The 18,129-nt window shown below is 32.7% G+C and overlaps 1 protein-coding gene across 3 annotated transcripts; it reads right to left on the bottom strand.

Annotated features, from left to right (window-relative positions):
• Positions 1-1,527: 1,527 nt before the first annotated feature.
• Positions 1,528-8,301, bottom strand: Dsp1 (Dorsal switch protein 1). Of its 3 annotated transcripts, none has more exons than XM_064700546.1 (6): positions 7,717-8,301; positions 4,890-5,363; positions 4,648-4,806; positions 4,359-4,522; positions 4,058-4,232; positions 1,528-3,993 (listed from the first exon to the last, which is right to left on the bottom strand). In XM_064700546.1, the coding sequence occupies exons 1-6, from the start codon at positions 7,738-7,740 to the stop codon at positions 3,802-3,804; spliced, it is 1,188 nt and encodes a 395-aa protein (XP_064556616.1). In that variant the 5' UTR covers positions 7,741-8,301; the 3' UTR covers positions 1,528-3,801. The 3 variants fall into 3 exon arrangements, with proteins under 3 accessions (XP_064556616.1, XP_064556614.1, XP_064556615.1); XM_064700544.1 differs by having other exon boundaries at positions 4,890-5,387; XM_064700545.1 differs by having other exon boundaries at positions 4,890-5,366; positions 7,717-8,300.
• Positions 8,302-18,129: the final 9,828 nt, after the last annotated feature.

Genomic DNA, 18,129 nt, shown 5'->3' on the forward strand with positions numbered 1-18,129 from the left:
CAATTGCACGATTAGCAGACGAACTGAACCATTTAAAATAAAATAAGTTAAGAGCTCAAATAACTTGGGGTCGAACCATTGGATTTATCTAACCATATTGGATAGATGCCAATTTTGGGTAGGTATCGTAAATTTAGCCGGCGATTTCTATATGAAAATATATACGGTTTGCAATATTTTCAGTAGAATGGGCAACTATAATTTTAAAATTGGATTGCCTCATGAAAATTTGCAAAATATATGACAAGGTTTAAACCAAAGCCTGGGCTTGCTAAATGCTAAATAAACATTAAAAAAATACTTACCAACACTTTCCATGTTGAACAGTTTTATTTTACCATTTGCATGTGTTGAGTAATGATGTAAGAACTGGGCGACAGGTTTTTGCAAGGTCAAATCAGCAGCTTAAAGCTAGTGCCATCTGTTGTTTAATATGGCAACTAAGCATACGTTGACTGAAGTGTAAGAAGGATGCCAGACTTGAGAGGAAAGCTGTTTGAAATTCGCGCTCAGTTGGAATCAACCAAATCGGATATAGTTGCCATATAAGCAACTGATCGAATATTAAATTGTTCTATGCATAACCTTTTACTTGCACACATCCCGCGTTCAATGTCAACAATCGCGTGCTTTTTTTTGTAATCTGTCATTCAAATAATAATGTATGCATGCCTTTCACACTTTAACGGTGCCAGCAAACGTGTGTCTAGCTTGAGGCAAGCATATTTGATACGAGTTGCGATTAAAATGATCTATTATCGCAATAACATAAACGTGTGCGAAATCTGAACCAAAGACTCCTATATATACATATATAACATGACATTATTCAAAAAGTTCTAATCCCAAAACTTGTTAACAAAGTTTCATTTATAGAGATCCCTGAGCAATATTTTCGACCAGCCTCAACCGCGTATTACATGGAGACCGCGCAGTTCGCATATCTGCCTCTCGCTCTAATCGATTGTTTCATTGTTTTTATAACCTGATCGAATTGTTTTTTCTCGTTGGTTTTTGTTGCCTGACAAGAAACAAGATCAGCAATAATAAATGCAATAATTAATTGTTCAATATGCTAACATTAATATAAGAAAATAATAAAATTGTTTTGCTTCTGAAACTGCATAGAAAACGGACGTAAATCAAACATAACGAAATCTCTCAAATTTGCCTTCATAAGCGTATATCTAGCTAAATTATATTTATTTTCAACTATTTTTACAGGATTGTGTAAATTCATAGAAAAAAAATTAAATAAAAAAAATACCTTAGTATCTAATGTAATTCACCCTTACACATATACATACGTAATCCATAAAAGTGTTAATTATTTTATTATATTTTTTTTTCGTTTTTTGTTTTTTATTTTTTGTTTGTTTTGTTTTTCAAATATTACGTTGTGGAATATATTTTAAATTTGGAGAGCTTATAAAAACAAAACAAAATAATGTTTATATACAGAACCGATCTTGGAGCTTGGGCCACAATCGGAACGTACACATCCGAGAATACACTAAAAACAAAGTATCACTTTTCTAAAAGTTTATTTGTATTAGTTTACTTTCTTATAACAAGCACGGGGAACTGGAATTGTCATAGTAAATAATGTAAGGAGTTACTGTTTAATCGAAAATTAAAATATATCTATGTAAATATTCTCTACACTTCTACGAATATCATCTCGGTGGCGAGTTGTTCTCTGGCAAAACAAAAAAAAAAAGAAAATAATAACTGTACATACATTTGAGGTATACATATAACGTGACCATCATATCAGGTGTACGGTATTCTTAATAAAGCGGTAACATATTATAATGCTACGAATATGCATGCATATGCGGTTCTTGTGTTCTCTCGTATGTGAATCGATTTGTCACGCCATATTCTATCTAATATGTATCCATACTAGTCCTAATAATGTGTACGATTCTTGTTGGTTTGCTTAGGAAGTCTCTCGATAATTTCGGATTTCAACATATTTCGTATCGTATCTTATATATATATATATATATATATATATGTGTGTGTTTTTTCCCAGATCTCGCTCGTTATATATATTTATTTATTTATATTTTATTAATTTATTGATACATCATGCCACATATCGAAGTATGCCCCACATCAAGAGATTTTGCACGGTTTGCAGGCTTGTGCAAACGTACGATATCAAAAAAGCATAATTTACTCTATCGTATATACATATATATATACATATACATACATATATGTGTGTGTGTGTCAGTGTATACGTGTGTGTGTGTGTGTAGGTGTGTGTGTAGGTGTGTGGGTGTGTGTGTGTGTATATATATAACTGAGTTAATTGGCCCGCATAAAAGGATCATAATGCATACAGGTTGCTCCTCTTAAGCATTGGCAATACTTTCCTAGTGTACATGTTCTTCTTGTTCTTGTTGTTGTTGTTGTTGTTGTTAAAACTATATACTCTTTCAGAATCAATCTGCTTAGTATAAAGCCAATGGTTTAAATAATACTTCAATATGTATGTACATGGCCAAGACAACAGGCGTGCCGTCAGTGTCCGTTATTTTTTTTGTTTTGTTTTGTTTTGTTTTGTTTCGTTTTTTGTTATTTGTTATTTGTTTTTCTTACTTTCTTTCATATAATGCGTACAAGTACTCGTATATGTTTAACAGCCTAAAACATACAATTTTATTCATAATACATCTGGATTCAATTAATTCATACCGGCGACTATCGGAAATCTAGCATCCAATTATGTTTATGTATTTACACAGAAAAACAACTCCAGCTCTGCCCATTTGCCAGAGCAACTTAATTAATATATGGAGGAAATTTCTTATCCAAATTGGACAAAAAAATATTAAAAAAAAAAAAAAAAAAAATTAATTTGCTTTTTGGGAATGTTGACACATTCGCGAAATTTGAATATTGGGTATAATGTCCGATTAACCCGTTGAAAATATAATTGTAATGCCTTTATCTCGATTCTTTTATGATATTGATAAAAGTTTTCTTCATTTTTAAATGCTGACAATATATTCATTGTGATAATTTAGTAGTATTTTCTTCTTTTTTTTCATTTTTCTTTTTTTTTTGTATTCTGAAATTGTATGATAATACATATTTAGTTATATATAAATATATGTATTTATATATATGCATATATACACATAAATATGTAGAGAGATATCACCCGCCACTGAGTTAAGTATTTCAAATTATCACGTTTCATTGAGTAGTTGCAACTGCAATGAGTAAACGCATCATTATTTTGTTGTTGTTTGTTTGTTTAGTTTCATTATTGGTGAATCATCTAAATTTAATAAATGGGGAAATATGTACCAATATACGTAATATGTATATACATATGTTTTGTATGTTTAGCGGTAACGATTGCTGAGAATGACATGGATGAATTTCTTCTTCAAGTTATAAAATAATTCGTTCTTAGTGTTTTAGGAGAAACTTATCATTGAAGCACAAAAATAAGATTTGCAGACAGATGAATGTCATTTTAATCTAACCATATACTTATATATTATATTCTTAAAATAAAACTTATAAAAGGTTTCTTTGTGATTTTCTCCTTCAGTAATTCATGGAAATTTGATTACTTATTATTAAAAAAAAAAAATTAATTTTATATTATATATATATATATATATATTTATATATATATTATATCAATATATACTTGTGTATATATATGCAACACACATTAGTTAACCTGGTTAGGGATTAACTAACGTTCTTTCCTTGTTCGCGATGACCAACGATAGTGTATAAATAGTGAAGAGTATTTGTATTTTACTGCTAGACCTATTGATTCTCGTCATCATCACCGTCGCCATCATCGTCGTCATGCTGCTCATCCAGCTGCTGGTGCTGTTGCTGGGCAGCTGCCGCAAGTAACGCGGCTTTCTGTACTGCTTGTGCCTGCGCCTGGATCGACGCTTGCATCGAAGGTGCTGACATGGCAATTTTCCCGCTTGTCTTGTACTCGGTCATTTCCTAGAAATTGCAAAATATTATTTAAATATTTGACCCAATTCGTATGAAGGCAATGCGCACATACCCGTTCATATCGTGCCTTGTCCCTTTCTGCCATCGATTCGTACTTTTGCTTAACTTCAGGATCGACGTCAGACCATTTGCGGCCAAGCTCTTTGGCAATGTCACCCACACCGTATTCCGGATTAAGAGCCTTTACCTTATTTCTCTCATCGTTGCAGAACCAAAAGAACGCAGACCTAATCAAATCGCACCAAAAATAAATCGAATTAAATTAAATTAATCGTTATGTTTCTTACACACATGAGTACAACAAATATGAATATTAGTAAATATTAGTATAATCAATTTTGCTACGAACTCACAATGAACGTTTTGGCGCATTCGGGTCCTTGATTTGTTTTCTTTTCTTGCCACGTCCCACAACAGCACCCTTGGGCGGCACATAGTTTTGCATCTCTGTCTCATAACGTTGTTTGTCTTTTTCAGCCATTTCATGGAAGCGCTTCTTCTCCTTATCGACCATCGTCTAATTGGAGAGTAAACCAAATGGTAGATTCTTCCATGTTTTGTTTATTTGGGTTCGATTGATTGATATTGTCCAAAATCGAACATGTCATATCGTTCAATTCGATAGCCCAGGACAATAATTACCTTCCAACGCTCGGCGCACTTCCGTGAGAATTCAGCGAAAATCACTGTCTCATCGGGATGCTTCTTTTTGTGCTCCTCCCTGCAAGTTTGTACAAAGTATGCGTAAGCAGTCATTCGACCTCTGGGTTTCGCATCAGCTTTTCCTCTGATCATTGGGCTCTACAAGAAAAACATCGGTTGATTAATGAAATGTTCCTTTTTCAATTACAATATTTGTATTTCATTGATGATCAATAATTTACCCCGGCCGAATTGATGACATTTTGTTGCTGCTGTTGTTGCTGCATCTGTTGTTGTTGCTGTTGTTGCTGCTGTTGCTGTTGTTGTTGCTGCTGTTGTTGCTGCTGTTGCTGCTGCTGTTGCTGCTGCAACTGGGCAGCTGTGTTAGCATCCACCTGGCCCTGATTGGCAGCCGAATACCACCACTGGGAGCCGGGCACCGCTGCGGCGGCAGCGGCCTGAGCCATATTTAGGCGGTAATCATAGCCGGTAGTTGCCGCATTCGAGGTGGCAACAACTTGTGCCATTGTCGTGGCTGGATTGGGGAAACTACTGGCCATTTTGTATGTAAATAGCTGCTGGGTGCCAACGCCGGATGTGGTGTTGGAGCTATTCTGATGTGCCTGCTGTTGGTTCTGCTGGACAACCACTTGGTGTTGTTGCAACTGTTGCTGTTGTACTGCAGCCGCTTGTTGTTGTTGCTGCGCAGCCAGTTGCTGCTGATAGTGTTGAATTGTTTGCTAATCAATAGTTTGTTGTTGTGGTTGTTGTTTTTGTTATGAATGTGTTTATGTGTGGGTGTGCATGTAAATGTTGTGCATAAGTGCGAGGCCAATACGAACAAGTCTTATTGCCAAAAATATGCAAAATTTAAGTAACTATCGAGCTGGCATCGCACTTATCACCGATTTAAATATATACATAAGTTAAACAAATACATTAATAATTTACATAAGGATAGTTGATCAAATATATCGAACTTGTAATTTTTATTATTGAATCTACATTCTCCATTCGAATTCTCATTAAAATCGATATATTACCAACATCCATATATAAATTATATCGAGATTATGAAATGCATATGTAACTGACCTAGGACCTATATATGTAAGTATGTACGCATGTATGTATGTATAAATGTACTGTATTTGCTTGAACTATTCATTAAGCTTTCGCAATTGATATTGTTATAAAAATAATTCATTCTATGTAACTTGTTAAAATGGGAACAAATAATAGAAAACAAAAGAAAATAGAAGACCTGAAAGAGCGAGCAAGTCGTAGATCTTGCTAAGCTACGGTTGGCATTTGGCGCCAAAAACGATCTCTCGCTGCCGCTGGCGGGTTTCACGCTCAGCAGCACACCCATGCACACTTGTGCAAGTATACGGTGAAAAGGCGCATGAGCATGAGGAGTTCCAAATGGTTGGAGCAGCAACATCTGCGGCGTTGCATGTTCCAATTCTCAATGATTCCATTCAATTCTGTACATAACACTCCATGCTGCGCTTCTTATTAGCAATGGAGGCGTCAAAAATGTAAACAAATTGTTACGCATATTTATGTATGCATACGTATGAAAGCGTGTACGTACACACAGGCCAACATGTGTGTTCATACAAATGGGCATGAGTGCGAAAGTATAAACAAATTTTGTTAAAAAAATCAGCTGTTCACGATTTCCTTTGTGTCGAAAAAAGAGTCGCCGTAGTGCAACAACTGAGAATGGGTTTTGAGAAAGGCACGTTTTTTATAAAGAGCAGGTTCATTCGGTTCATGAACCAATTTATCGGCTGTTCTTTTATTCTCTCAATGCCAGGGGTGTCTTAACTACTCATGCAAAAAAAACGGCAACACTGGCAAAACATACAAACACATGTACATATTTGATGTATAAATGTATGAGTGAGCGCCTCGGTGAGAAAATAAAATAAAATGCTCTTTACAATGTAAATATGTTTCTGCGCTCATACAGACATACATATGTGCGTACAGAGAACTGACAAAGCATTTCGAGTTTTTATATATATACACACACACAAACGTACATACATACATACAAGCATATTAGTTGTAGTTGTCTTCTCACAGCAAGAGACACTATACAAAGAAAAGAATTCACATGGGGAGCACCACGCATACATATGTATGTATATATGTACATACACATACATATGGTATGTACATGCAGCCAATTTCAGATTACGCAAGCTTCGATGTTGTGTGCATACATACATATTTCAAGTTTTCATTTGTATGTTTGTATATGTATACATTTATAGCTTAACTATGCATACACAAATGTATATATGTATGTATGTATAACACACGCACACACAGCTGTGTTTGTGTCTGCTCAGCGTTTGAAAAATCGAGGCACATGTCATTTCCAATTTTATAATTTTATATACATATATGTATATCTGTATGCATTACATTTATACATATGCCTGTAAATACATACGCATGAACTATGCAATTAAGCTGTTCTAAATTAGCAACATGCATAAGTAAACGCCGAACGAGCAACAAAATAAAATAAAATAAAAAATGGCGGCCATAGATGCGCACGCAAAATAAAAATGTTGCTTGTATGTATGAATATATGTACGCATAGCGTCGTTCGTATGTATGTATATACGCAGCTACATATGTATGCCTGTGTGTAGTTCACATATTTGGTTTCTTTCCAAATGTATACATACATATGTGTTCGTGATGTACAAATGTATGTACGTACACGAAAAAACTTGGTAAAATGTATGTACCAATGTTAATACACATGTATGCATTGAGATTCCAACTCGGCCATTGTAAAATTTCCATACTCTCTCATGCGTCTCATATTATATGTATGTATGTATGCTCCAATGTATATACATATGTATATAAATTGAAGTGCGTGTTTGCCAATTAAATTTGTTGTTGGCGGGAAAAAAATCTTTAACTAAATGCTGTGTGACGCTGTGGAGCAAAATAGACTATAAACGCCAGAATAGTTCGTGCAAATATACATACAGACATGTACATGAGTGTGTGCGTGCGTGTATGTGCACTTAAGCTTACCTGTATTTGATGAAAATGTTCCATGATTTAAGACAATCCTGTGCGAATGATTCGTACTGGGGGTTACGGGGAAAAGTTCAAGTTTTTTTATAGCTTAATATGTATATGTATTTTTGCAGGTATGCGTTCTTCTTCTTTAAATTTTTGCACTGCACTCAACACAAACTCAATGGCCAAAATAAGTTGAAAGCCAGTTGCAACTCGCATTCGTTTATTCTATGTACGTATGTACGTTTTATTGATTATTATACATACATATATATATATGTATTTATGACGCAGGAACTAGCAGACGCCACACGGTAATTTGAAAATTTTGTTACCGATTCTTACGGCGAATCAGCGTAACAGCGAACGGAACGATAAACGTAACGTAACGCGAGTTTGGAGTTTGGTGCTTCTTGTGTTGTTATTGTTTGTTTTTAGTTAGTAAAAAATAAACAAACGACGCCACAAACGCAGCTTTATTGCAGTAAATGTGTTTTTGTTGGTATCAATGCGGAAAAGATGAGGTTCGCGCGCCGCTCGCTTGATTGAAAACACACACAGAGAGAGTACCAACAACGAATGCAAAGGCTATTGAATTGAATAGCCGTCTCTGCCTTACTGTGCTTCATAGCCCAGCCTGGCTAGCGCCAGACTTCTGTATGCGTTGAATGCGCAAGTGTGTGAGTTTGTGTGAGTAACTCTGTGTCTGTGTGTGAGAACGGGAGAGAGAGAAAGAGCAGGAGAGAGAGCAAGCAGCCAGCGGCGTGCTCTGAGTACAGTTTACTGAGCACACTTTCTCTCCTGCTGCCCAATGAGTGTTAAGTGTGTGTATGTGTGTGTGTATACACGTGGTGGAGGGAAACAGGCCTTATAACATTTTTGGCTTGTTACTTTTTCATGCAAACATATGTACATACATACACTGTAAGTAAACGTCTTCAAACATATGTACACACACGCAAACATCATACACATGTACCTTAGTTTTAAATGTACATACATATATACAAACAAACCCATGTATGCACTTAAACATACATATATAAATGGTCAGACATGTACATACATATGTATGTATGTATGTATGAATAGGGTAAGTCTTCGATAAATTACTACTTCAATAATTTTACATTTATCTACAAACTATCCATACATCATTAAAACGCACTTAAAAACCAGCCAGATAAGTATGTACATATGTACATTTGGTATACATGTTTGTAAGTAATTATGTAGGTGTCTGTGAATGTACATACGTACATATGTATTTACCTATGCACGTACGTTCAAATGTACATACTTATGCATATGTATGTATATATGTATGCATCCCCATCCCATTTCAATAATACATTCACATTTATTTGAATGTGTGCGTTTGTTTTTCGCCTCAACACAAACACAAAAATGCATGTACATATATTATTGGACATACACTCACAATGATATTCTCGCTACATACACATGTTTCATTTTGCGTTCCTCGTCTGACTGTACTTCAAAACTCTCTCATTTTAAAAAGAGAGAAACATGGTTGGAATAATGCAGCTGTGTGTGAACGTGTTAGTGAGGTCAGAAATACCCAACACACAAATTTTCTTCGATTTTATTTGATCATCACAGGGGTGTTTTTAAATATATGTATGTACATACATATAAACATACATATGTTTTAATTCATGTGCCTGCTGTTTAATGACACACAAAACGTGCTTTAAAATAATAAAAAGTTCAAATATTTACTTCAAGTATTGTAAAAAAAAATTAAAGGTATTTATAAAATATAAATATATTTCATTTATTAATTATAATAAGTCATGTGTACGTAATATAAAAAAAGATTTAAAAAAAATTAAATGGATAGTCCCATTCGATAAACGATTTCGAAATCTGCGATTCGTTGTGAATTCAATGTGCGTCAAATTAGCGGCGGTGAGTTAGCGTCGATTTTTGGTACTTGGTATCGGAAAAGGAATCGGTCACTTTTAAATGCATTTATTTATGTTTTTAAGCACAAAACCAAATAAATTTAAATGCAGAATTGCAATAAATTAAATTATTTACTACCTACATTCATTTATTTTTGAATTTTAATTTATAATATGGGTAAACCAAGGGGTTAAAATATTAGGTTTTCACCATTCCATAAATATCTAAATTTAGGGATGATGGCCCCGAAAACCGCATATACACGATTAAAGCCTATAGTTTCTCCTAGCCAACTGTGAAAATTTGATTAAAATCGTCGGTACCATTTTTAAGATATTTGGAAAAGAGTGCAACAACCCCCAAGTCAGCCCCATATAAAATGACCGCAAAAAATCAACCTTGTTTTCGAGCCCTTATTTCTTAACTCAGAGACAATGGCCCTCAATGCACGGTATACCCTCTTGTAGATACATATTTTAGGAAGCTATAGGCACTAATTTTAAGTAAATGGACGGTACAGATTTTGAGAAAATTAATTAATTGTAAACCAACATCATATAGTTCATTAAAAAGTCTATCGAACTGCTAGTTCCTACGTGAACTGAATCACTGCCTGGCATCAGTGCTGAACAATTTTGTGCAGAACTGAGCGGGAACCAATTCAATTTGAATTATATGTAATCATGAAAAAATGGAAAGGACTCATAGTAAATTAAATTAATAAGTCAAAGCAAATTATATGAGAAGTATTAAGTCATACTTAATAGAGCAGTTTATGGAAAAATTGCATTTTTCCATTTTTTTCTTTACATCCTATGTTAATGCAAAAAAACATGCTGGCAATATTAGATATCATACTGTTAAATGGCAGCCATATTTTAAACTTTATTATTTAATTTCTCCGAAAACGGCCTCAAATGCACGGTAGTTGTGCATATAGAGCACGATTTATCAATCATTTTGCTATTTATTTCATTAAAATCATCGGTACAGATTTTGAGAAATTCTCATTTTTCTATTTCTCTCATAACATCCTATGTTAATGCAAAAAAACATGCTGGCAATATTAGATATCATACTGTTAAATGGCAGCCATATTTTAAACTTTATTATTTAATTTCTCCGAAAACGGCCTCAAATGCACGGTAGTTGTGCATATAGAGCACGATTTATCAATCATTTTGCTATTTATTTCATTAAAATCATCGGTACAGATTTTGAGAAATTCTCATTTTTCTATTTCTCTCATAACATCCTATGTTAATGCAAAAAAACATGCTGGCAATATTAGATATCATACTGTTAAATGGCAGCCATATTTTAAACTTTATTATTTAATTTCTCCGAAAACGGCCTCAAATGCACGGTAGTTGTGCATATAGAGCACGATTTATCAATCATTTTGCTATTTATTTCATTAAAATCATCGGTACAGATTTTGAGAAATTCTCATTTTTCTATTTCTCTCATAACATCCTATGTTAATGCAAAAAAACATGCTGGCAATATTAGATATCATACTGTTAAATGGCAGCCATATTTTAAACTTTATTATTTAATTTCTCCGAAAACGGCCTCAAATGCACGGTAGTTGTGCATATAGAGCACGATTTATCAATCATTTTGCTATTTATTTCATTAAAATCATCGGTACAGATTTTGAGAAATTCTCATTTTTCTATTTCTCTCATAACATCCTATGTTAATGCAAAAAAACATGCTGGCAATATTAGATATCATACTGTTAAATGGCAGCCATATTTTAAACTTTATTATTTAATTTCTCCGAAAACGGCCTCAAATGCACGGTAGTTGTGCATATAGAGCACGATTTATCAATCATTTTGCTATTTATTTCATTAAAATCATCGGTACAGATTTTGAGAAATTCTCATTTTTCTATTTCTCTCATAACATCCTATGTTAATGCAAAAAAACATGCTGGCAATATTAGATATCATACTGTTAAATGGCAGCCATATTTTAAACTTTATTATTTAATTTCTCCGAAAACGGCCTCAAATGCACGGTAGTTGTGCATATAGAGCACGATTTATCAATCATTTTGCTATTTATTTCATTAAAATCATCGGTACAGATTTTGAGAAATTCTCATTTTTCTATTTCTCTCATAACATCCTATGTTAATGCAAAAAAACATGCTGGCAATATTAGATATCATACTGTTAAATGGCAGCCATATTTTAAACTTTATTATTTAATTTCTCCGAAAACGGCCTCAAATGCACGGTAGTTGTGCATATAGAGCACGATTTATCAATCATTTTGCTATTTATTTCATTAAAATCATCGGTACAGATTTTGAGAAATTCTCATTTTTCTATTTCTCTCATAACATCCTATGTTAATGCAAAAAAACATGCTGGCAATATTAGATATCATACTGTTAAATGGCAGCCATATTTTAAACTTTATTATTTAATTTCTCCGAAAACGGCCTCAAATGCACGGTAGTTGTGCATATAGAGCACGATTTATCAATCATTTTGCTATTTATTTCATTAAAATCATCGGTACAGATTTTGAGAAATTCTCATTTTTCTATTTCTCTCATAACATCCTATGTTAATGCAAAAAAACATGCTGGCAATATTAGATATCATACTGTTAAATGGCAGCCATATTTTAAACTTTATTATTTAATTTCTCCGAAAACGGCCTCAAATGCACGGTAGTTGTGCATATAGAGCACGATTTATCAATCATTTTGCTATTTATTTCATTAAAATCATCGGTACAGATTTTGAGAAATTCTCATTTTTCTATTTCTCTCATAACATCCTATGTTAATGCAAAAAAACATGCTGGCAATATTAGATATCATACTGTTAAATGGCAGCCATATTTTAAACTTTATTATTTAATTTCTCCGAAAACGGCCTCAAATGCACGGTAGTTGTGCATATAGAGCACGATTTATCAATCATATATGGCTGCCATTTAACAGTATGATATCTAATATTGCCAGCATGTTTTTTTGCATTAACATAGGATGTTATGAGAGAAATAGAAAAATGAGAATTTCTCAAAATCTGTACCGATGATTTTAATGAAATAAATAGCAAAATGATTGATAAATCGTGCTCTATATGCACAACTACCGTGCATTTGAGGCCGTTTTCGGAGAAATTAAATAATAAAGTTTAAAATATGGCTGCCATTTAACAGTATGATATCTAATATTGCCAGCATGTTTTTTTGCATTAACATAGGATGTTATGAGAGAAATAGAAAAATGAGAATTTCTCAAAATCTGTACCGATGATTTTAATGAAATAAATAGCAAAATGATTGATAAATCGTGCTCTATATGCACAACTACCGTGCATTTGAGGCCGTTTTCGGAGAAATTAAATAATAAAGTTTAAAATATGGCTGCCATTTAACAGTATGATATCTAATATTGCCAGCATGTTTTTTTGCATTAACATAGGATGTTATGAGAGAAATAGAAAAATGAGAATTTCTCAAAATCTGTACCGATGATTTTAATGAAATAAATAGCAAAATGATTGATAAATCGTGCTCTATATGCACAACTACCGTGCATTTGAGGCCGTTTTCGGAGAAATTAAATAATAAAGTTTAAAATATGGCTGCCATTTAACAGTATGATATCTAATATTGCCAGCATGTTTTTTTGCATTAACATAGGATGTTATGAGAGAAATAGAAAAATGAGAATTTCTCAAAATCTGTACCGATGATTTTAATGAAATAAATAGCAAAATGATTGATAAATCGTGCTCTATATGCACAACTACCGTGCATTTGAGGCCGTTTTCGGAGAAATTAAATAATAAAGTTTAAAATATGGCTGCCATTTAACAGTATGATATCTAATATTGCCAGCATGTTTTTTTGCATTAACATAGGATGTTATGAGAGAAATAGAAAAATGAGAATTTCTCAAAATCTGTACCGATGATTTTAATGAAATAAATAGCAAAATGATTGATAAATCGTGCTCTATATGCACAACTACCGTGCATTTGAGGCCGTTTTCGGAGAAATTAAATAATAAAGTTTAAAATATGGCTGCCATTTAACAGTATGATATCTAATATTGCCAGCATGTTTTTTTGCATTAACATAGGATGTTATGAGAGAAATAGAAAAATGAGAATTTCTCAAAATCTGTACCGATGATTTTAATGAAATAAATAGCAAAATGATTGATAAATCGTGCTCTATATGCACAACTACCGTGCATTTGAGGCCGTTTTCGGAGAAATTAAATAATAAAGTTTAAAATATGGCTGCCATTTAACAGTATGATATCTAATATTGCCAGCATGTTTTTTTGCATTAACATAGGATGTTATGAGAGAAATAGAAAAATGAGAATTTCTCAAAATCTGTACCGATGATTTTAATGAAATAAATAGCAAAATGATTGATAAATCGTGCTCTATATGCACAACTACCGTGCATTTGAGGCCGTTTTCGGAGAAATTAAATAATAAAGTTTAAAATATGGCTGCCATTTAACAGTATGATATCTAATATTGCCAGCATGTTTTTTTGCATTAACATAGGATGTTATGAGAGAAATAGAAAAATGAGAATTTCTCAAAATCTGTACCGATGATTTTAATGAAATAAATAGCAAAATGATTGATAAATCGTGCTCTATATGCACAACTACCGTGCATTTGAGGCCGTTTTTGGAGAAATTAAATAATAAAGTTTAAAATATGGCTGCCATTTAACAGTATGATATCTAATATTGCCAGCATGTTTTTTTGCATTAACATAGGATGTTATGAGAGAAATAGAAAAATGAGAATTTCTCAAAATCTGTACCGATGATTTTAATGAAATAAATAGCAAAATGATTGATAAATCGTGCTCTATATGCACAACTACCGTGCATTTGAGGCCGTTTTCGGAGAAATTAAATAATAAAGTTTAAAATATGGCTGCCATTTAACAGTATGATATCTAATATTGCCAGCATGTTTTTTTGCATTAACATAGGATGTTATGAGAGAAATAGAAAAATGAGAATTTCTCAAAATCTGTACCGATGATTTTAATGAAATAAATAGCAAAATGATTGATAAATCGTGCTCTATATGCACAACTACCGTGCATTTGAGGCCGTTTTCGGAGAAATTAAATAATAAAGTTTAAAATATGGCTGCCATTTAACAGTATGATATCTAATATTGCCAGCATGTTTTTTTGCATTAACATAGGATGTTATGAGAGAAATAGAAAAATGAGAATTTCTCAAAATCTGTACCGATGATTTTAATGAAATAAATAGCAAAATGATTGATAAATCGTGCTCTATATGCACAACTACCGTGCATTTGAGGCCGTTTTCGGAGAAATTAAATAATAAAGTTTAAAATATGGCTGCCATTTAACAGTATGATATCTAATATTGCCAGCATGTTTTTTTGCATTAACATAGGATGTTATGAGAGAAATAGAAAAATGAGAATTTCTCAAAATCTGTACCGATGATTTTAATGAAATAAATAGCAAAATGATTGATAAATCGTGCTCTATATGCACAACTACCGTGCATTTGAGGCCGTTTTCGGAGAAATTAAATAATAAAGTTTAAAATATGGCTGCCATTTAACAGTATGATATCTAATATTGCCAGCATGTTTTTTTGCATTAACATAGGATGTTATGAGAGAAATAGAAAAATGAGAATTTCTCAAAATCTGTACCGATGATTTTAATGAAATAAATAGCAAAATGATTGATAAATCGTGCTCTATATGCACAACTACCGTGCATTTGAGGCCGTTTTCGGAGAAATTAAATAATAAAGTTTAAAATATGGCTGCCATTTAACAGTATGATATCTAATATTGCCAGCATGTTTTTTTGCATTAACATAGGATGTTATGAGAGAAATAGAAAAATGAGAATTTCTCAAAATCTGTACCGATGATTTTAATGAAATAAATAGCAAAATGATTGATAAATCGTGCTCTATATGCACAACTACCGTGCATTTGAGGCCGTTTTCGGAGAAATTAAATAATAAAGTTTAAAATATGGCTGCCATTTAACAGTATGATATCTAATATTGCCAGCATGTTTTTTTGCATTAACATAGGATGTTATGAGAGAAATAGAAAAATGAGAATTTCTCAAAATCTGTACCGATGATTTTAATGAAATAAATAGCAAAATGATTGATAAATCGTGCTCTATATGCACAACTACCGTGCATTTGAGGCCGTTTTCGGAGAAATTAAATAATAAAGTTTAAAATATGGCTGCCATTTAACAGTATGATATCTAATATTGCCAGCATGTTTTTTTGCATTAACATAGGATGTTATGAGAGAAATAGAAAAATGAGAATTTCTCAAAATCTGTACCGATGATTTTAATGAAATAAATAGCAAAATGATTGATAAATCGTGCTCTATATGCACAACTACCGTGCATTTGAGGCCGTTTTCGGAGAAATTAAATAATAAAGTTTAAAATATGGCTGCCATTTAACAGTATGATATCTAATATTGCCAGCATGTTTTTTTGCATTAACATAGGATGTTATGAGAGAAATAGAAAAATGAGAATTTCTCAAAATCTGTACCGATGATTTTAATGAAATAAATAGCAAAATGATTGATAAATCGTGCTCTATATGCACAACTACCGTGCATTTGAGGCCGTTTTCGGAGAAATTAAATAATAAAGTTTAAAATATGGCTGCCATTTAACAGTATGATATCTAATATTGCCAGCATGTTTTTTTGCATTAACATAGGATGTTATGAGAGAAATAGAAAAATGAGAATTTCTCAAAATCTGTACCGATGATTTTAATGAAATAAATAGCAAAATGATTGATAAATCGTGCTCTATATGCACAACTACCGTGCATTTGAGGCCGTTTTCGGAGAAATTAAATAATAAAGTTTAAAATATGGCTGCCATTTAACAGTATGATATCTAATATTGCCAGCATGTTTTTTTGCATTAACATAGGATGTTATGAGAGAAATAGAAAAATGAGAATTTCTCAAAATCTGTACCGATGATTTTAATGAAATAAATAGCAAAATGATTGATAAATCGTGCTCTATATGCACAACTACCGTGCATTTGAGGCCGTTTTCGGAGAAATTAAATAATAAAGTTTAAAATATGGCTGCCATTTAACAGTATGATATCTAATATTGCCAGCATGTTTTTTTGCATTAACATAGGATGTTATGAGAGAAATAGAAAAATGAGAATTTCTCAAAATCTGTACCGATGATTTTAATGAAATAAATAGCAAAATGATTGATAAATCGTGCTCTATATGCACAACTACCGTGCATTTGAGGCCGTTTTCGGAGAAATTAAATAATAAAGTTTAAAATATGGCTGCCATTTAACAGTATGATATCTAATATTGCCAGCATGTTTTTTTGCATTAACATAGGATGTTATGAGAGAAATAGAAAAATGAGAATTTCTCAAAATCTGTACCGATGATTTTAATGAAATAAATAGCAAAATGATTGATAAATCGTGCTCTATATGCACAACTACCGTGCATTTGAGGCCGTTTTCGGAGAAATTAAATAATAAAGTTTAAAATATGGCTGCCATTTAACAGTATGATATCTAATATTGCCAGCATGTTTTTTTGCATTAACATAGGATGTTATGAGAGAAATAGAAAAATGAGAATTTCTCAAAATCTGTACCGATGATTTTAATGAAATAAATAGCAAAATGATTGATAAATCGTGCTCTATATGCACAACTACCGTGCATTTGAGGCCGTTTTCGGAGAAATTAAATAATAAAGTTTAAAATATGGCTGCCATTTAACAGTATGATATCTAATATTGCCAGCATGTTTTTTTGCATTAACATAGGATGTAAAGAAAAAAATGGAAAAATGCAATTTTTCCATAAACTGCTCTATTAAGTATGACTTAATACTTCTCATATAATTTGCTTTGACTTATTAATTTAATTTACTATGAGTCCTTTCCATTTTTTCATGATTACATATAATTCAAATTGAATTGGTTCCCGCTCAGTTCTGCACAAAATTGTTCAGCACTGATGCCAGGCAGTGATTCAGTTCACGTAGGAACTAGCAGTTCGATAGACTTTTTAATGAACTATATGATGTTGGTTTACAATTAATTAATTTTCTCAAAATCTGTACCGTCCATTTACTTAAAATTAGTGCCTATAGCTTCCTAAAATATGTATCTACAAGAGGGTATACCGTGCATTGAGGGCCATTGTCTCTGAGTTAAGAAATAAGGGCTCGAAAACAAGGTTGATTTTTTGCGGTCATTTTATATGGGGCTGACTTGGGGGTTGTTGCACTCTTTTCCAAATATCTTAAAAATGGTACCGACGATTTTAATCAAATTTTCACAGTTGGCTAGGAGAAACTATAGGCTTTAATCGTGTATATGCGGTTTTCGGGGCCATCATCCCTAAATTTAGATATTTATGGAATGGTGAAAACCTAATATTTTA

This window comes from Drosophila montana, unplaced genomic scaffold, assembly GCF_035044405.1.
Source record: "Drosophila montana isolate Dmon_TW-CO22-7 unplaced genomic scaffold, ASM3504440v1 contig_1853_1, whole genome shotgun sequence".
In the NCBI taxonomy this organism is placed as follows: domain Eukaryota; kingdom Metazoa; phylum Arthropoda; class Insecta; order Diptera; family Drosophilidae; genus Drosophila; species Drosophila montana.